At 45.5% G+C, this 19795-nt stretch overlaps 4 protein-coding genes across 8 annotated transcripts; 2 read left to right on the plus strand and 2 right to left on the minus strand.

Moving 5' to 3' along the window:
- Positions 1-610: 610 nt before the first annotated feature.
- Positions 611-4167, plus strand: LOC6506325. Its single transcript, XM_001958061.4, has 7 exons — positions 611-1183; positions 1251-1405; positions 1524-1668; positions 1739-2146; positions 3325-3601; positions 3664-3770; positions 3830-4167. Exons 1-7 carry the CDS (start codon positions 700-702, stop codon positions 4123-4125), a joined length of 1872 nt encoding a protein of 623 aa, XP_001958097.1. The 5' UTR covers positions 611-699; the 3' UTR covers positions 4126-4167.
- Positions 4168-4441: 274 nt separating this feature from the next.
- Positions 4442-13216, plus strand: LOC6506326 (centrosomal protein of 135 kDa). 2 transcript variants are annotated; one of them, XM_014909224.3, is made up of 12 exons: positions 4442-4719; positions 4783-4909; positions 5095-5247; positions 5303-6689; positions 6750-6960; positions 7022-7137; positions 11607-11732; positions 11880-12033; positions 12092-12216; positions 12276-12543; positions 12727-12912; positions 12972-13216. In XM_014909224.3, exons 1-12 carry the CDS (start codon positions 4546-4548, stop codon positions 13131-13133), a joined length of 3189 nt encoding a protein of 1062 aa, XP_014764710.1. In that variant the 5' UTR covers positions 4442-4545; the 3' UTR covers positions 13134-13216. The 2 variants fall into 2 exon arrangements, with proteins under 2 accessions (XP_014764710.1, XP_001958095.1); XM_001958059.4 differs by having other exon boundaries at positions 12110-12216.
- Positions 7132-11185, minus strand: LOC6493609. Of its 2 annotated transcripts, XM_032454854.2 has the most exons (5): positions 10710-11151; positions 8755-9192; positions 8362-8699; positions 7619-8288; positions 7132-7373 (listed from the first exon to the last, which is right to left on the minus strand). In XM_032454854.2, exons 2-5 carry the CDS (start codon positions 9183-9185, stop codon positions 7349-7351), a joined length of 1464 nt encoding a protein of 487 aa, XP_032310745.1. In that variant the 5' UTR covers positions 9186-9192; positions 10710-11151; the 3' UTR covers positions 7132-7348. The 2 variants fall into 2 exon arrangements, with proteins under 2 accessions (XP_032310745.1, XP_001958096.1); XM_001958060.4 differs by having other exon boundaries at positions 7148-8288; positions 10710-11185.
- LOC6493608 lies at positions 13172-19791 on the minus strand. 3 transcript variants are annotated; one of them, XM_014908979.3, is made up of 4 exons: positions 19644-19791; positions 15700-19583; positions 13521-15651; positions 13172-13465 (listed from the first exon to the last, which is right to left on the minus strand). In XM_014908979.3, the coding sequence occupies exons 1-4, from the start codon at positions 19669-19671 to the stop codon at positions 13281-13283; spliced, it is 6228 nt and encodes a 2075-aa protein (XP_014764465.1). In that variant the 5' UTR covers positions 19672-19791; the 3' UTR covers positions 13172-13280. The 3 variants fall into 3 exon arrangements, with proteins under 3 accessions (XP_014764465.1, XP_001958094.2, XP_032310742.1); XM_001958058.4 differs by having other exon boundaries at positions 13521-15648; positions 15697-19583; XM_032454851.2 differs by having other exon boundaries at positions 13521-19583.
- Between the last annotated feature and the right edge of the window lie 4 nt (positions 19792-19795).

Here is a 19795-nt window from a genome sequence, read left to right on the forward strand (position 1 = left end):
TTTTATTTCAGTTTAAGAAACTTAAGGAAAGGGTTCAAGTATGTTTAATAATAAAATAAAATTAAATAAAAATAAGCAGTGTTTATTTTCTTGATTATCAGAATGTATTTATAAGGAACTTTATGTTTTTGAATATTATATCAGAAGTTCTAATTAAGATCCGTATTATATCAGCTTCTGATTTCAAAATTCAGAATCTTAACTTCTAAAATGTATTTTTTTACACTTTTAACTCTCACTTTTAACTGAAAAGTCTTCTGTTTTATGAGTATATTTTATTATTTCACATTGACACTGAATTATTCCGAGAGAACCTGAGTAAATGAGATCTTATAGTAGTTTTTCCTGCTCGTTGACTCTTACGATGCACGCAATTAGCAGTCAGAGAATTAATCAAACACTGGTACTCGTAAATTATAAAAAAAATCGCCGACCAAACCGGCTGGCGATGTCAGACAGAGCGGTCCATGCTCTACAAAAATAGAAAAATAGACAGGGCATACATTTGGGCTTGCACCGCCGATGGGATGCGATGGGCGACGGCGATGGCGATGGCTGCGTCTATGGCTTCTGGCCAATTGAATCGAGGCAGATCGCAAATCTCAGACCAAGAACAATGTGCATTCTTTATTGTTCATTCGATTCAGTTACGTGCTCGGGCTAATTTCGCAGTCGGAGCACTCGAGTGCTCGAAATAAAATGCATCAGTCGGCGGGTCATCAGAAAAAGAAGCCAAGGATCCGGAATCGTGCCAGGAACAAGTGCAACCAGGTCCAAGCTGACCAGGACGGCGTTCCACTGACAATTCCTGTCAAGGAGGAGGAAAATCCCCCCGAGAATGATGTGATCAAACTCATCCAACAACTGTTGCGTCGGAAATTGTTGGCCAAAAATAAGGCAACCTCGAATCCTGAACCAGAAGCCCCCAGGGAGCTGAAACCAGAGGAGAAGAAACCGCCAATCAACACTGCAGAGCTAGTCAAATTATTACCCTTAATTGCTAGCCAGTCCAAGAAAGCTAGACCCCTTGAAAAGAAGCCAAAGGCTCAGACTGCACCACCACAACCTGCTCCAGAAGCACCCAAAATCCCAGTCCCAGTCCCATCCGCCAAAGCCTCCAGGGACGTCAAAGCCGACGAAGTGGATGAGCTTCTCAAATGCTTGGGGAGTAAATTGCAAAAAGGTCAGTTGGTGGTGGCTGCAGAGTATGAATAATACTATTAAAATTAATAAAAAATATATTAATCCAGGTCCGGGGGAATCCCCTACAGCTGCTCTCTTCAATAATCTCGGCAAGCTCTTTAGTCAGGCTCCACCGAGCGATGTGGAGTCCTCCGACGATGAGGCGGAGTACATTGAATACATCTACAAACCAAGGCAATACTTTATGGCCTCATTGTGTAATGTAGGTACTTCTACATCCTTTCAAATAATATTTAACATTAATTATTTATATTTTTTAGAACGAAGAAGTATTATTTTTAAAACACTTTCTAAAATTTCTTTGTTCTTCCACTGAACAGTTTTGTAAAGGGGATCTCTGTGGCCAAAATCCACTGGCATGCACCCGCTGTGGGCTGAGCTACTACTGCAGTGCTGGCCACATGAGGGACGACCAGGAGCACCGCCAGCTGTGCTACGCCATCCGCCAAACGGCCACCCACAATGGTGAGAAAGATTCTAGCTGTCAGCGATCCATAAATCATTCTAATAGCCAATTATCGGTGTGGGGATCCAGGTCACGATATGTTCTACAAGTGCGGCGACTTCAGTGCCGACCAGTTCCGCTCCTACCGGATCGTCTGCATCCGCCAGGTGGAGAAGGAGATGAACCGCCAGCTAACGGCCACTGAACAGGAACTCCTGCTCTTCCCTCTGCTGTGTTCTCAGGTCAAGTGCCGGGAGCATCGCTTGAAGCGTCTTTCCACCTGCGGGGGATGTGGAGAGGTTGCCTTCTGCAAGGACAAGCCCGACCATCTCAGTCCGGATCACTCCAAGTGGTGTCACGCCTACCGTTTGTTCAAGGCTTGTGTGATGTTCCAGGCGAGATTCGGGCGGCTGGAACCATCGCTGCCCAACAAAGTACTCCGGGAACTGCCCATGGCCTGCACCAACACGAGGCACATGATGAGGAAACTAAATTTCAGTAAGTTTGGATGGTAATCGGTGTAGGATTCGATTAAGGTATTCCCCTCAAGAATCGGATGACTATAGCCAAAGATATAGCCTTCGGGAGGAGCCATATAGTGGCTCAATGCATTTTTCTAGCTTTTGAAGGGGATTCTGCAGGAAATTTTGTTAAAAAATCTAAAAAAAAATTATATATCCAGATTTGGATGCAGATTTATGGAGAATCGATCTAGGATTCGTTTAAGGTATTCCGCTCAAGAATCGGATGACTACAGCCAAAGATATAGCCTTCGGGAGGGGCTATATAGTGGCTCCATGAATTTTTCCAGCTTTTGAAGGGGATCCTCCAGGAAATTTGATAAAAAATGTAAAAAAAATTACGATCCCAGATTTTGATGCAGATTTATGGAGAATCGATCTAGGATTCGTTTAAGGTATTCCTCTCAAGAATCGGATGACTTTAGCCAAAGATATAGCCTGCGGGAGGGGCCATATAGTGGCTCCAGGTATTTTTCTAGCTTTTGAAGGGGACCCTCCAGGAAATTTGTTAAAAAATGTAAAAAAATTACAGTCCCAGATTTTGATGCTGATTTATGGAGATTCAATCTAGGATTCGATTAAGGTATTCCGCTCAAGAATCGGATGACTATAGCCAAAGATATAGCCTTCGGGAGGAGCCATATAGTGGCTCCATGGTGGTTTCCCATTTTTAAAGGGGACCCTCCAGGAAATTTGATAAAAAATGTAAAAAAAATTACGATCCCAGATTTTGATGCAGATTTATGGAGAATCGATCTAGGATTCGTTTAAGGTATTCCTCTCAAGAATCGGATGACTTTAGCCAAAGATATAGCCTGCGGGAGGGGCCATATAGTGGCTCCAGGTATTTTTCTAGCTTTTGAAGGGGACCCTCCAGGAAATTTGATAAAAAATGTAAAAAAAATTGCGATCCCAGATTTTGATGCAGATTTATGGAGAATCGATCTAGGATTCGTTTAAGGTATTCCGCTCAAGAATCGGATGATTATAGCCAAAGATATAGCCTTCGGGAGGAGCCATATAGTGGCTCCAAGCCGTTTTCTAGCTTTTGAAGGGGACCCTCCAGGAAATTTAACAAAAAAGTCGAATCAAAAATATGTTCCTAGAAAAGAATCCTTTTTTCCTTCATCCTTTCCTTTTCCTTTTTTCCTTCAGATGTAACAGATGAGTGCGAATATGCAGCTGTTACTCAGGTGTCGACAGGACCTCTGACTGCCTGGTTCGCCCTGAAACTCTGCGAACGTCTCAGGAGCTGTGAGGAATTGACGGTTCACTTGATTGGAGCTGAAATCGAATTCGAGGTGGATGTCCTGCAGAAGTGGGAGCTCTTTCTGCTCCACATAACGCCTGTGGTCAAGACCCTGAATGTGGTGTTCATAGGGCCTGAACTGAACCCCAATAATATATCCTTTGATCAGTTGAAGAAGATTAAGTAAGTATATTTATTCTTAATTTTTGTTATATTTAAAGTAATGTTTTTAACTTATTTTTTAGATGCTGTCGTTATTGTCGAAAGTTTCAGAGAACGGTTAATTATTTTTTTGAAAATAGCCTTTACCACGATTACTGCAAGGAAACGCATTTTCTAAAGCCAAGTTTGGGTAAGTTGTTGCACTTTCTTTAAAATTATATTTCAGTAAATGTTTTTTAATCCTTCTAGTATGCTTTTTTAACTCGGGTCTCTACCGATCGACTGGATATGCCTTGGAGGACACTTGGCCGGATACCATTCAGGCTGCTTTGAATCTCGGATGCCCCATCGTGGTCACTTCCTACACGAAATATGAGGCTCCTTTGGATATGGTGCATTTTGTCAACCAATCGAATCGACATTTAAATGTCGTCCTTCCACCGACCATTAATCCTTTTTCGTCTGAGAAGCCAGAACGTAATTTTATATCCGACCATGAAGCTCCGTTTATGTTTAAGAATTTTTATTGTTTTGTTGTTGAATGAAGTTATCGAAATAAAGTATGTTTGTTGTTTCTAAATGACAAATTCGGTGTAAAATTAATAACTAAATGATTAATTTTCAGGCTAGTGTTTTTTTTATCTTTTTTTTAATAATTATTCTAGATTCTTACATTATTTTTTATTTTAAGAGAGGAAATAAGTATGAGCAATAAATTTACACCATTAGCACTTCCTAATCAATGTATTTATAGTTTATTTTTTAATTATTTGAAAAATAAATTTAAAAAGTAACGATTGTACCGTTTAGTGGCGCCTCTAGCGGATGGTAGAAGAAATAGTATTTGAAACGTTCGCTGTGAATGGCAAAAAAACGGGCACACTACACCATTTTGACTCTTGGCGCATTGAATTTTGTTTGTTTTTATTTATTGTTTATTGCTTGGCAAAAGCAGGCTTCCACCCATGAATATCAACGATGGCGACTTCAAGGACCTTCGCTCCAAGCTGGATATCATGGGCTTCACGCAGACACTGCCCGTTCTGGCGATTCCCCTGGTCCAGGCCATTTTCGGGGACTTGATAAAAACGACGGAATGCTTGAGGGACACAAAAAAGAAAGTTGCCGACTTGCTGGAGGTATGTCCTATATTCCATTTCATTTAATCGGTTGCTAAGCGATCCTTTGTTGTGGCTTTCCAGGAGAGGACCTGTTGGGAGCTGGGTGTGGAGCCATACAAGTGCGACAATTCACGCCTCCTGGCCGAGTGCAATGAACTCCATTTGCAGTTCCTTCGCGAAAGGGAGGACTACGAGCTGCGTCAGTGCGGTGGGTTACTATTAAATTGTGCTTAGGAGAGGGTATTTTATGCTAAGAAACTGTAACAGCTATAAGTGGTGATTAGGATTAGGATAAATGACATAATAAATGCACTTTCCAAGCACTCTTGTTTAGAAAAACGAATTGAACACCAAATAAAATAAACGATTTCTTGTAATTTTCCAACTCTCTAGAATCTGATCGTAAAATCCGCGATCTGCAAACCGACAAGGAGCACCTACAGACCCATAATGCCGGCCTACAAAACCAACTCGATGCCTTGCTGAGCAAACAATTGATTTCAGCCTCCAATGCTAAGCGATTGCGAGGAGGAGCTAGTGCTCCAGGTAAGATACATTAAATATTATAATTATCTTGCTAATTTTAATTCCTTTTTTTTAGCCAAAAAACCATTTATAAGCACCGTGCGTGCCGGAAATGCTCCACCAATAGTGTTCGGTCCTTCAGCACTCAAATGCACGAAATGCAATGCGGGGGTGTTCCAGAAGACCACCACAACCACCAAAGATGGCGTGACAGTGACACAAACCAGTGGCCAAGAGGAGCTGGACAAGCTGCAGAACGAACTGACCACCGCCGGAGAGCAACTGGAGTTCTACAAGCGGAAAGTGGAGGCCAGAAACCGGGAGATCAGGCGCCTGAATGACATGCTCATGGGTGGACGACCGCCCGCAGCTTTGGCCAAGGACTGCTGCTACAAGGAGGTCGGCAACCTCTCGCAGGACATCGATCTGCTGCAGCGCGAGAAGAACGAGCTGATGGCGCAACTGCTAGAGTTCCAAGACAAGATGCACGACGCCATGCAGCGGGCTGTGGAGACCCAGGAGGATAACAAGAAACTCCAGATGCAGTTGGATGAGCTGAAGGAGGCGGCTCTCCAAGTAGAAGAGCTGGCCAACTCGGAGATCGACGCCAAGGAGCTGGAGATCAAGCAGATGCAGTCTGAAATAAAGCTGTTGCAAAAATCGAAAGAGTACCGACTACAGGGAGGATTCTGCGGCACGCAAAGCGATAATCGGAACATGAACGAGCGCCTGAACGTCTTGACACGCCGGGAGGAGGAGCTGGAGTCCACCAACGAGAAGCACAAGAAGAAACTGGCCCAGATGCAGGCGAAGATTGTGGAACTGCAGAAGGAATTGAAGGATCAGAACCAGCACGGCACTCTGGATGAGGAGAAAATACGCCTCACGTCGGAGAGAGACTTCTTCCAGAAGGAGTACCTGCGCTTGATGGGCAAGTGTGGCTCCGAAACCGAGATAGCCTTCCTCCACGCCCAGATCAAGTCCAAAGACGAGGAACTCAAAGCCCTTCGCACAGAACTGTTTCCGGTCGGAAAATCGCCCTTTTCGCCCCAGAAGAGTGTGCAGTACGAGACACTTCCTCCGGGCACGGCCTCTTCTGGTAGCACCTCGGCCAGTAACCACAGCGACTGCGTGCAGGCCACCATTGGACGGTTGGAGCGGGAACGGGATTGCGTCAGATCGGAGCTGGAGAGAGTGCGCTGCGAGCGAGACACCTTGAGGGAGAAGCAACTCAGCAATGTCCAGCTACATGCCGAGGAGCTGCAGACCATGCGCCTGCGCAACGAGGAGCTCGACGATCGTTTGAGGCAACTGGAGCGGGAGAAGCGGGAACTGAACTCAGCTCGGGTGCCGGTGGAAACGAATCTGGTTCTGCTCAAGGAGGACCTTGTCCAGATGAGGAAGCGTATAGCTCCCCTGGAGGCGGAAATCGAAAGGCTCAAGACCGAAAATGGTCAGATAAGGTTGGTGTTAATTTAATTTATTTAAATTTAATCTCATTACCTTTCTTAATTTATTAATAGTTTGCTTAATGAGCAAAACGAGCGCATCATAACCGACTATCAGGCCAAGCTAATGGTTGCGGAACGACAGAGACACTCGGCGGATGTCCGGGCGAGCTCCTTGGACACCAGTCGCGAATCCAACCGCAATGAGGTCACCCAGCTCCGCACCGAAATCGGAGCTCTGCGGCAGACCTACATAAGCTTGGAGCACGAAAAGGACACCTTATTGGTATTTGTTTTAGTTTTCGTTTAATTTTAGTTACTAATTGGATGAAAAATTTGATTTTCAGAACCAATTGGACAACAAAACGGAAAGGGTCTATAAGCTGGAGTACGAGCTAAAGGATTGCAAGGAAAAGCGTAACTCCTTGGAGCAAAATGTAAAGGATTTAGAGGACCAAGTAAGGTAAGTCTTTCCCTTAAAATTAATTGAAATTAAATGGTTTTGTTAATTGTTATATTATTTACTTAGTAATCACGGTTTACTCAACAAACATTAGTGGCTTAGTTTAGCTTTTCACATTATTTTGTCTGCCTTATGGGAAGATCCCTTAAATTCAACTCGTCGACAAGTCGATGTAATACATTCATGGCACAATCTCCTCCTAGCGAACACGTTAACCGAATATTTCTAAAAACCACCTAAAAGAGAAAAAAGTGGTTAATGGAATAACAAGAGATCGGGGCGATCGAACAGCACGGGGCATGCAACAACACAGGATACGGAAAGAAGGTGGAGGAAGGGTGGCATGCGAAGGAGAAAGGTGGATTTGGAGGAGCAATCACAACCAGATAGAGAATAGCTTGAAGATCGAGGGCTTCAGGTGGCCCCACCAAGGTGCAGGTCATTGAGGAACTTTGAGTTGAGACGCTCGTTGGTTAAATACCTCGCCAGGCTCACGCTGGGCGCGCTGCAGTTGCTCATGCCGCGCTGGTCCGCCTCCGCGGGCGTGTATCCCGGCCGGCAGACGCACTTGGCCCGACTGGCGTGCGGCAGGATGCCCGTTCCGTTCGATGTCTGGGACTTGAGCGGCTCCAGCCACTGGCCAGCTCCGCACGGACCACGGCTGTAAAGCTTATGACACTGCCCGTTGATTTCCACCATCCCAGGGGTGGACTCGCAGATGTTCTGCTCCTTTTCGCTTCCGTCTCCCGAGCACTGCTGGTCCAGATTGGTCAGTACTCCCGAGCACCCGCACATGCCATTGTACGAGATGCCGTCGACGGACGGCCGGGCGGTGAAGTCGAAGATCACCACCTGGTGCAGGGAGCAGGGTCCCTGAGATCCGATCCGGTAGCAGGAGTCCTCTGCCGGGAAGTACAAGCGGTTCTTGCCGCAGAAATTCCGCACACAACTGGTTCCGTTCACCAGGAACTCGTTGACGTCGCAAGGACCTCTTGTGTACAGTCGGTAGCAGATGCCGTCGCTCCAGGGCACATAGCCCTCTTTGCAAAGGCACTGGGCCCGGGGAAGGAGCTGTAGGGTGCTCTCAGACGCCTCATGGGCGTCGTCGGGTATGCGGAAGATGTGACCAGGTGGACAGGGCCCAGGGGTGTCTAAAAAAAGAGGAGTTATTACATTAAAAGGATTACAGGGAGTTTAAGAAGTAATTTAATCCAAAGTCTATACCCAGCTCGTAGCACATTTGCTGTGGAGCATGGTAGTGGGGCAGGTGCCTCTGGCAATCGCATCGTCCGCCCGGCAGGAAGATGTGACCCGGTGTCGAGCAGGGTCCTTTGGTGAAGTGCTCGTAGCAGGACTCTTCCGCTGGATAGTAGTACAAGGATAGCTCCCCCTGATCCTCACAGTGGCACTCCGCCAGTCCGTCCTCGTTCAGAACCAAGAGCTTCCCGCGACTGCAAGGACCCTTGGTGTGCCGGGCATAGCACTTGTTGTCCCTGGGCCAGAAGATCATGCCCTCGGGGCAGTTTAAGGGTCGCTTACAGGTGCCCCATCGGTTGCTGGATCTGCAAGAGGAACATCGTTTATCCCTCTGGTTTATTGGAACCAAAACCCGCTCACCTCTTGCCCTGATCCGGCATGGGCTGGAAGTACTCGTCCTTCTGGCAGGGTCCCTTCTCATACAGCGGATAGCAGACGTTCTGGGTGAGGGGACTGAGGGCCGTGCCTGGTGGACACCGACACTCTGCCGCCGGCAGATCCTTCCTCTTGGCACTCACCGCCGTGGGACTCAGCTCCATGGTGTCCGGACACGGATAGCCCAGTGTGAAGATCTTGAAGCACTTCTTTAGAGGAGCCCAGTAGAGGAACTGCCAGCCTCCGGCCATGCTGGCACAGGGGTTCTTGGCGGGATCGCTCCAGGGCGGTGGCACAATGCCAGCCGCCACTTGGTGGGAGTTTTGGGTGGTGGTCAGTAGCAGGAGCAGGCAGGTGAGGATGGAGCTGCCCGCCTGCAGAGCAGCCCAGAAAATGAGTAGCTTCCTACGCCTCATGGTGGCTCTGGAAAAATAAAAATATTTATTTAATTAATTATTTCTGGGGACTGTAGCTCTTTTTTTTTGTGAATAACAAGTTTTAAAAAATTGCCCAACTAAAATGTAAATGTTAAACAAAACAAACTCTATCTTGTTTTAGTTAATGAAGCTAATTTATTTATTTTTTATAAACTCTACCAGTCCAGCCCTGAATACACTTAACACCTGTGACTTTGTGACTTTTATTCGAGGGCCATTTATTCGCTACACCCCACAGATTAAATATTGAACTAAATTAAGTTTGAATTAAAGTTAGACTGTGATTAGACTCTCATTAAACCGGGTGATGGATGACTTTTCCATTGTCGAGCTGCTGCTTAAAAATCAATTCACTGCCGGAGCCCACAGCCCAGAGCCCGGAGCAGGGCTTAAAGCGGGTCCAATGCGTATTAGCCAACCCTTTGGGGCAGCTAGCTGATTATCATGTTGGCCGGACAAACCGCAAAAACGGCCAAAAACCCCAAAAAATAAAAATCAAAACACTGAAAACCAGTAAACGGTTAGCGCGCGCGGTTAACCATGACCCAAATACCCATTTATCTTGACTTCTTTTCGGCCGAAGTTGGTCAGAAATCTTCTGCTGGAGCGGCAAGTGGCTATAATCGAGTGGCTATAATCGAGCGGTGCTTCTTATGTAAGCGGTGGCAAACCGCCGATGACGAAACTTCATGTGGCCACTGCATGTGGCAGCAACACTCAGCGAAGCGGTGCTGGATCCCACTGTCCAGAGCTGTCCAGACACGAAAGGTGCCACACAGTTGGCCGTCTGTTTTTGGGCGGCCCATTGCATGATTTGTGGTCAGTTTGGTCGGCTTATGGCTCTTATGGCCCGCCTGGCTCTTAACTGGTTTCGAGGGGCCTTTGTCGGTCTTTGATTCTGACTTTCCCAGGGATTCTCCTTCGGTTCATTTACTTTTTATATGCAAGTTGGCACCTTTCGCAAGCTTTTTATTATTTTTATTCAAAAACTGGATTTTTTCAAAACTCAATTAGGAAATTTATTCAAAATGGAGTGGGGAGTTGGTCATTCCTAGGGGGTTTCTTAGAAATTGGATTAGTTCTTTTTAAACTGGATTTTAAATACTGAATTCTATAAGATGTGTTTTAAATCAGATGTAATTTTAACAGTTTAGTTTAAGATATATTTTTTGTTTATTTATATCTCACTTTTAACTCTAGAGACCATGTACTTCCCACATCTGTTGGCACAAAACATCTGCTTCTTTAGTCTCTAAAGATAGTCTATAATTAACTTAAGATACACACTGTTTGTTGTTTAGACTTTGTTTAAAAATTCCTTCCTTGTTTTTTCATTAACACACGATCTGATAGACAGTTTTATTCGGCTTGTAGTTTTATTTCCCAACTTTTGTTTTCTAAGAATCGTGTTTAATGAGTCAGAACCAAGACCTCCTCTTTCAAATTGATGTATTTATTCTGACTTTCTGGGAATAAAGACGCCCTCAGGCCTGGTTTTCGCACCTTTTGCAACTTCTCTTGTTAATAAAATCCAAACTGGTTGGCGGGGGAGCGCGATAATTTGTTTTGATTTGGTTTCAGCAATCAGGCACAATAAACAAACACAAAAACCGATCGATCCGCAGTGGCTGGTGGTAGTTGGTAGTGGGAATAAGGTAGTCCCATAGGTAGAATCGATGGATGGACGACTGACTGACTAACTGACTGATTGACCGACCAAGCGACCGCGATCCGTTCGCTCGGGCAGGTAAGAAACGTCTGAGCCCAACTCTCTTAGCATTCGGGCCAACTACTTCGAGCCGAGTCGCCTCTGTGGCAATCACTTCAGTGGCCAAAAAGGTAACAACGAAAATGTCAGACACTCTCTCTCCGGATCGGGCCGACTCTCTTAGCCTTTTGAGACACGGGTATTTGAACTTTGTTTAGCCTTAATGACGGACGCCGATGGCTGGCGATCGCTACTGCTGCGTGTTCTTGAGCTTCAGTCTTGGGCCATGTGCGGATGTGGATGTGGATGTGGATGTGGATGTGGATATGCTGGCTACGTGCCTGGCATCTCTACTCAAAGCTAGACACACACACGCCCTTCCCCGCCACTCCACTTGCGATCTGCACTGCGATCCGAGATCTTGACTCATAATTGTTTTAATCTTGGAATATGAATCTTAAAGAGCTGCCATCTGGTGACCTACCACAATGATGATTACTATCACATCTTAATATTAGAAAGTATTTTTCACAGTGCCTGTCCAAGCTGACCCCCTCTCTTTATGGCCATCGGAAGAGGGTCAGGTTCTGGCAGACACTTGGCATTGATTGTTTGCCGACTCGACGCCTTCATTGATTTCCATTTGCCCACTGGGTGTGGGGTGTGGGGTGTGTGTGCTCTTTGTATTCCAGAAAACTGGCCAACAGGAACCGGCAACGCGACTCAGAACTGACGGAGACCTCAACGGAAAGTAAAACGCTGCGGCAACAGATTGTGGCACTCAAAGCCAGCCGCGATGAGGCAATAGCAGAGAACGGGTGAGCCAAAAAAAAGGGTCATTAGCGGAGTGAGGCTATCATAGAATGGCTTCCGCGCTGGGGCACATCTTGTTTTTCTGCCTCGCACTTCAATCATTAGAGGTGTTTTTATAATAATCCAATATCCAATACCATGTTGCCCCACAGACGACTGATGGACAAGATGAGCGATGCCCAGGCGGAGGTTAAAACGCTGATGAAGAAACTGAAGGACTCGGAGCAGCAGGTGGCCAACATGCGCCAGCAGCTGCAAAAGTACGTCCAGGAGGTGAAGAAGGCCGAGGACCTGCTCACCCAAAAGGTTAGTTTAGTTTCTAATCTAGAAGATAAGATAACTTAGTCCCAGAGCCGGAGTACAGGTGTCATCTAAATTCAAGGAAAGGGAACGCGACGAGCTCCTGGATCACTATCACTGCCTTAGCCAGGACCAAGTGGCGCTCGAAGGAAACAATCAGAGTCTCGAGTGCGAGGCAGCAGAGTTCAAGTGAGTGCGAGATCCACTTTCTTTTTTAAGAACTATAATAGTTACTTATTCCATTGCAGACGGCAGATCTGCGATCTAGAAAGCGAGATCCATTGCCTGAAGAATCAACTGCACACCAAGCAATGTGTTCTGGAGGAGATGGACCAGCAGCTGACCACCGCCAGGGCCACCATTCGTTGTCTGGAGCGAGATCTGGAGAAGGCCCAGGGTGATGCCCTGGTCCTGAAGGTGGATCTCGAGGCGCGCAAAGAGCTCTGCGACAAGCTGGACGCGGAAAAAGTGAAGCTCAATGCGGAGCTAAACGAAGTCAACGACATGCGGAAGAAGGTAACCTTCAGCTCTGATCTCAGACAGTATTAGTATTCGCTATCGTAGCTAGAAATCTCCGCCGTAGTAGTCTATACTTCGCGTTTTAACTCTTCACTAGCTTCTTAACTAACTAAACAGTAGTATTTGTGAGTAGTTTTAGTTTAAAATTGTTTCAATTTAATCATAAAATAATCCTTTCAGCTGGAAAAACAGTGCGAAAGGTTGAAGGATGAACTCCAGCAGGCAAGTGCCATGAAACAGGTCACCACCGACACCGCTGACCAAATGCTGGAGCGTTTGCACAACGACCAGCAGCGGCAGGACGATGCGGACATCAGAGCTAAGAACCACATGGAGCGGCTGGAGAGGCAATACCAACAGGCTTTGGTAAGGATTTGAATTGTTCCACCATATTTATGGATAACAAACTCCTTGAACCAATACAGAAAGATCTGCAGGAGGAACGAGAACGCTGTAGCCACCAGGAGCGTCTGGCCACCGAGTACGAGCAGCAGGTGCGGGAGCTGCGATCCAATCTCAACGAGGATCGCTTCACCAGGGCTAGAAGTCGCGAGCACAGCCCTCGAGTGCCATCGAAGACACTGTAGAGATGTCCTGGAACATTCCACTTCTATCATTTTTAGTTGTTGTGTAACTCAAATTTAATAAATGTACAAAATATATAAATTAAGAAGCTAGAAACTCAAAGGAAAAGTGTATGGACTGTCTGTTGTTTGTGTTTGTTCGAGGAACTGTCACTGTATGTATCGGTTATGGGGCTGGCACATGGCGGCTAGACTCAGATAGGTCTGATACATACAGGGGCAGGCCTCGAACGGTGGAATGTCACGGTCTGTTTGTGTGGAAGTCCTTCCGCAACTGGCACAGTCCTCGCCGCACTGGGATTCGAGGCAAGTGTGCTCCGCAGAGCTGCTGGATCCTGCAAGTTTAAATATATTTATTATATAGCTACTGCTATCCATCATTTTGCTTACTACATGTCTGGGGAACTGATAGGTTTTGATCCTCCTGACCATCGCCCAGCATGGCCCCTTCCCAATCGGTGACACTGCAGTCCCCCTGCTCGTCCTTGAAGGTGACACAGCGAGCCTTCTTGTCGCAAACAGAATCGGATCCATCACATTCGGGGCAAACACGACACGAAGGTGTAGGTGTTTCAATTGGAAATTCAAAGTATCCTGTTTGTTCCGCCTGGCAATCTGTACTGGAGGACCTACTGTCCTTTAGATAAGTCTGGCTTCTGCAAGTACTGGTGTTTCGATACGAAACTGGCAATGAGTAAGTTCCATCGGGACTGTTATCCCGCCTAAAATGTCTTTGGGATTCAATGGGGCTGCAACTCCGAGATCTCCCCACATGGGGTTCATAGCATATGGAAGTTTGTCCCAAACTGGGTCTCGGGGAACCATAGGCATCATCCGGACACTCGCAGCTCTCGAATTCCTCCTGCCACTCAGGAACTGGATCGAAATCTTGATAGGGATGAGGACTTGCGTCTCTATCATAAGGTGGACGACACTTAACCCCATGGGATTTCGAAGGTACAGGTGATCCTTTGAAAGATACGTAACTGACTTCCTGAGAGGGCTTTGACATCTTATTTTTGGGTTCATGTGACCCTTTGGAAGATCCTTGACTGCCTCTCTTAGGCGATTTTAATGGCATATTCTTATGTCCTCCTTTAGGTGATTCTTTACGGCTTCTTCTTTGGGAGTCGTTGGACCCAGGAGACTTTGACCTTGCACTGGATGACCTAGCAGATTTAGGACCACGATCGGAGGCCGGACTACTTGAAGGCCGCGGTTTAGAAACAGGAGGTTTTTGCTTCAACTGTTTGTAACTCTCGTCAGGTCTACATTCATTAATAGGATGATGAACCTTTTTGGATGACCTTTTACTGACTGGTTTGAAGGACTTCCTCTTATTGGATCCTTCATCAGACTGCGCATAATGTCCTTGATATCTCGGGGAATCACCACGTTCCTCCGAGGAGCACCTTAAAGATTGATTTCCAAGAGGACTAGTGCTTCGGGATTCTGCTGGAGATGCCTGTCTTGGACTTATTTGTTTGCAGGAGTTGGTCAATACTGATTCCCTTATTCCTCTATCCATATCCCTAGGTATTGCTTCTATGGATACATGTTGACTTCTTTGGGGGCTAAAGGCCTGTCGGGAAGTGCCAGGAAGCCTGCTGTGGGGGTCTCTACGTCCTAGATCATTTCCACTTTCGTATCTTTTAAATGGACTGGAGCTTCGAGAGCGACTACTCTGTCTACTAGTTCTGTCTTTCACTCCTTCATTTGATAGATAATTTGATCCTTTTTTTATGGTGGAATGGGGGCCAGTGTCGTGGACAGCTGGTTCTTCATGTAAATGCGTCTTGGGTTCCTTTAGGGACTCTGGCAGCATCTTGTAGGACTCGTCTAGCAATGATTCTCTCATCTCATCAAGTGCCACGAGGCTTTTACTTGGACTGGAGTTCCTAGAAGCCAATTTCTCCTTGTACCTGTTGGATTTATTTACCATTTCTTCGCCTATGAAGTTGAAAGAAGCATTGGGGGAATTTTTAAATAAATTGGACTCAGGGGCTGCTATTTCTTCTCTGAATAATTCCTGATTAATGAACCTATTCCCTTGTCTTGGGGAGGATTCCGGATTAAGTAACTTGTAAGCCTTATTCATTAACTCTTGTCGCAAGGTTCTGTTGGAATCGTCACGGTCTAGAAGACTTTTGGTTGGACTAGATCTTCTGAAAGTTCCACCTTTATCTTTTTTTTGCTCGGGAGATCTTTGTCTCCCAGAATTAGATATTTCTTGGCTAAATTTCCTATAAGAATCATTCGGACCTAGCGGTGTTCCACCCCCTTCTCTGTGAGAGTCTGGATTGCATTTCTTATACGAATCCATTAGTGATTGTAATATCGGGCTAGTGCTTCTTGAAGTTGATCGTAAATTGTTGAAAACTCTTTTTTCTGGAGATTCTTCCCTGAAAGATCTCTTGGAAGGGGATCTGCGCTCTGTTGGATACCTGGTTTCTGAAAACGCTGGAGGAGATTGCCCTTCCTCATTTGGGAGTCTTTGCCGAGAAGATTCTGGCTTATGTCTATCGGCTCCTCCAGAACATCCACGCTGACTACGACTATCTGCTTCTCTGAATGATTCGGGTTTCATATCCTTATGAGTTTCTTTTATTAGAGATTGTCTTTTTGTTGGACTAATGCTTCGAGAAGACTGTCTTTCCTCATTGTCCTTTCCAGTAGATTCATGCTGATGTCTCTTGCCTTCTCTGGAAGATTTATTATGCCTATCGTCTTCAAATGGTTGTATATCCTTGTAGGAGACTTTTCTTAAGGATTCTCCTACCTCCCTTTTGAAATAATCAACGGCTGCATGGCTTATATTGGAACCTGCACCCCGGGAAGATCTTAACTCATTTGTATGTCTTTGGAGTCTGTATTTTTCCCTAGAAGGTTCATCTTCGATACACATATCGTCTTCTCTATAAGATTCATTCTTATGTCTATCGCCTTCTCTGGAAGATTTCTGTTTATTATACTTATCAGCTTCCCTAGAAGATGCATGCTTATTATGACTCTCTGGTTCCCTACATAATTTTGGTTTTAGATGCTTGTCATTTACTTCCGACTCTTCCATATTCCTGTTGAAGTAACCCGCACCGGAAGATAGTTTGGGCTCATTTGGAGGTCTTTGAGGACTACATTCTCTCCTAGAAGATCCAGGATTAATATGTGTGTCTTCTCTGCAATATTCTTGCTTATTTCTATCTCTAGAAGATTCATACTTATCGGCTTTCTCAAATGATTGTGGTTTCATGTTCTTGTATGAGTCTCTTATTCTAATTTTTGAGGAAGGACTAAGGGAAGTGTCTCTTACTTTATAGGGAGATCTTTCCCTGTTCTGTTGATAGGCACTCCTTCTAGGAAACTCCTTGCAATTATCCTTTTGAGATCCCTCTTGTACTAATGCCCTTTCCACATTTATATTTGAATACTTGGGAGCTGCTCTTGAATGTCCTCTTTCCTTCGAATCTTCACATACTTCTCCCCTTTTAGGACTATGGGCTAGTTCGCTATTTGATCTTGGTTTTCCCTTTTTAGGAGAATGGTCTGGAGATCTACCTTTCCTCATACTTTTGTGATAATCTCTAGACGGTCCATGATCCAAACATTCATCAACATATAGCCCTTGATCACCACATGGATCATCAAAGGGGTCACAGTAATAGCTTTGAGGCTGACATGGTTCGTAAGGATTTGGATGATACGAATAATTATATCCTAGACAGTTCTGTCCACCATCGAATGCATCTTCATATTCTGGGGGACACCTAATGAAGTACTCAGAAGGGTGGTAGTTCAGTTGATAGCATATATCAAAATTGGAGTCGGAACTCATTTCCTTTGGCTCCCTTTGGTTCTGGATGGCTCGGGTATCCAGACACTTTCCTGGACTAGGTTGAAGTGTTTGGGTAGCTGACTCCCTTCTCATACACTCGATGTATTGTCTTTCACAATCGCTCTTATTTGGAAATGACGGAAAAGTAGGATCCCTTCTGATTTTCTGATTAAAAGGCCTACAAGGCGGGGCTGTCTTCTGATTGGAAGGGCCATAGGAATCACTATATATTCCTTGTAATTCTTGAGAATATTCTGGAATATGTTTAGTACTTTGACTGCAAGGATCCTGTCTTCTTTTCTCATTGCAATCCCTGTAGTTTTCTTTCCGCTTAGGTTGCTTTTGGGATCTATAATGACTTTGCTGTGATGGGACTTGACATTCGTTAGCAGTTGGAGCCTCCTTCTCAAACACAACGCATTTGTTTGGTCCTTTACAGATCTCTTTCTGAAAAATCTGTGTCTCATGGCTGAGGTTGGCCCGAGGCATATCGAAGGTGGCTTGAGAGGATTCCCACCGTTGTCTCCTTAACTCGCTAGGCGGTCTATCAAAAGTCGTGTTGAGTTGCTCCTTCCTAGCTCCTCGCTGGTAGCCCGATTCTTTTAATCCGCAAGGTCCTTCCATCTTGTAATTATTGCTGGAAGATTTATTTTCTTTCCTATAGTGTTTGGACTGCTCTTTTTTGATATCCTCGCACTCCTTGTAGTGCCTTGAATTTTTGACACTAGCCTCTCCAGAAATTTTTTTATTTTCATAAGCTCTCGAGGAATACCCGCAATCTTTTTCACTTTTGTGATTTTGGTTTTCATATTTGCGTGTAAATTGAGATCCACTTCGGAAACCATATGCATTTTGACTTGGTGGGGTCGATTCCTGACTTCCAGCCTGATCCCTAAGACACTTCCTAACCAAATTAACTTGCAGAGCCTTTTCGATCATATTTTGGGGCTCCGTTTGGGTGGGACTTTCCTTAAGACAATTAGGCTTCCTTGCTAAGCAATCACTCCTGTACTGATGAGCCCTTGATCCTAATCTGGGTTGACCCGATTGTCTTTCATTCCGCGGCTTTTGTCTCACAATGGTTTCCTTGCTAACAACCTGATGAGTTTCGTCCTCAATCGTGGAGTTGCAATGCTTGTAATAAGTGCGAGATATTGGAGGATTACTTATATTTTGGGTTAGACACTCCTCCTCAGGCCAAGGACCAGTTGGTCCTTCTTCCATAAAGTAACTACGCTCCATTGTGGGCTTACAGGCCATATCTTCTAGACACTTTTTGTGGATGGCTTCATTGATGCTCTCACCACTGTTCTCTTGATAGGCATCACATGGATCCTTCTCTGCTGTACACTCATCCGTGCACCAGGGAAACTGTATCATATCCGATTTTGCCCCTCCCAGCTTGGGCAGGCTACGGACTTCATTGCAAGCCTTACAACAACAGGGTTCCTCTTCGGATGGCGGACGACTTCGAAGCTCCCTGTAGTCCATCCACTTCTCAAGCTTTTCCATAATTTGATCAGAGTCGATGGCAGCGGATGGAAAATCGGATTGATTCCTTCCACGACTCTTTTCCACCTGGTGCAGGGTTTCCTGGACCACAACACGAGGATAGGGTCCACTTTGGTCCATACACTCGGGGGCCATGACCCGGGAGTTCTCTTTTCTATACATTTTGATGTAATTCTCGTAGTTCTCATGCTTGATGATTCTATCCCGCTGCCGGGTGTCCTTCTGCTCCTTTTTCACTGACTTCTCAAACAGATCCTTACATTTCTTCTCCTGATCTATTTTTGTATTTTTTTTACATTTTTGATCTTGTTTTAACTTAGCCCCCCAGGTGGGACTCTTGGACTCCGTTCGCTTGCTTCCCGAAGGAGCCATTTGGCATTTTTTATCGATTTTCTTGGCACGATCGAGCTTCATGGCGGCAGTCTCTTTGGCATTTCTGCAATATTCCTGAGTATTCAGATCGGTAATGGTTCGCCTGGGAAAGACTCGATAGGGTATTCCGAACTGGCACTCCTGCATGGGAGACACTTCCCTGCAATATTGCATCGAACACCGTCGCTGCTGTTCCGCATTCCAGTTGCAACATCCGTTGGCATCGCAGTTGCAGTTGCAGGAGCCGTGGCATGGATCGCCATAACTAGACTGGTACACGGTGCACGGATAACTGCACTGGCCACAACACCAACACCAACCGCCCCTCGGTCTCTTCTCCGACGACAGTTCATCCTTGGAATTGGGCTGTGGTGGGCTCTTTTCTTCAGAGTTCCCGGATTCCGGCGTTGACTTAAGGGCCACGACCTTGTACCTATCGGTCTTGTTTTGGTCAGAAACACCCTGACGATTCCTCCGCGTCCGATTGGCTTCCAGGTTCTCGCGCCAAGTCATATGCTTCTTTTGGAGCACCTTCAATACCGGTTTCTGGCTACTTCTAGCCGTGTCTCCGACTTCCACAAAGTAGTCCCGGAATTTCTTAAGCTTGTCCAGCTCATGGTCGATCCTTTGCTTTAGATTCTCCACGTGTTCCCGAGTGTGCTGGATTTTGGAGGAAGTGCGGTCCAAGGCACAGGAGTCAATGGTGGAATGGGAAGGCTGCTCCAGGACGCATCGACCTGTGGGTTGTTTTAATTAAATATTTAACTTTTCTCTTAAGAATGTAATTGTTCCTTTACCTCTTTTGTTTTTGTCGCGGCTTGCCATTTAATTGTTCATCAGATTAAGTTAATTGTAAAAAAATATAATATTTGTAAGATCCTTTTAATCTTTTCTGTTCAATTCTCTCATAGAAAGTGACTAAAAACTTTTCTAGTTTTTAGAATAAAGG

The sequence above is a fragment of the Drosophila ananassae genome, chromosome 2R, assembly GCF_017639315.1.
Source record: "Drosophila ananassae strain 14024-0371.13 chromosome 2R, ASM1763931v2, whole genome shotgun sequence".
NCBI lineage: Eukaryota > Metazoa > Arthropoda > Insecta > Diptera > Drosophilidae > Drosophila > Drosophila ananassae.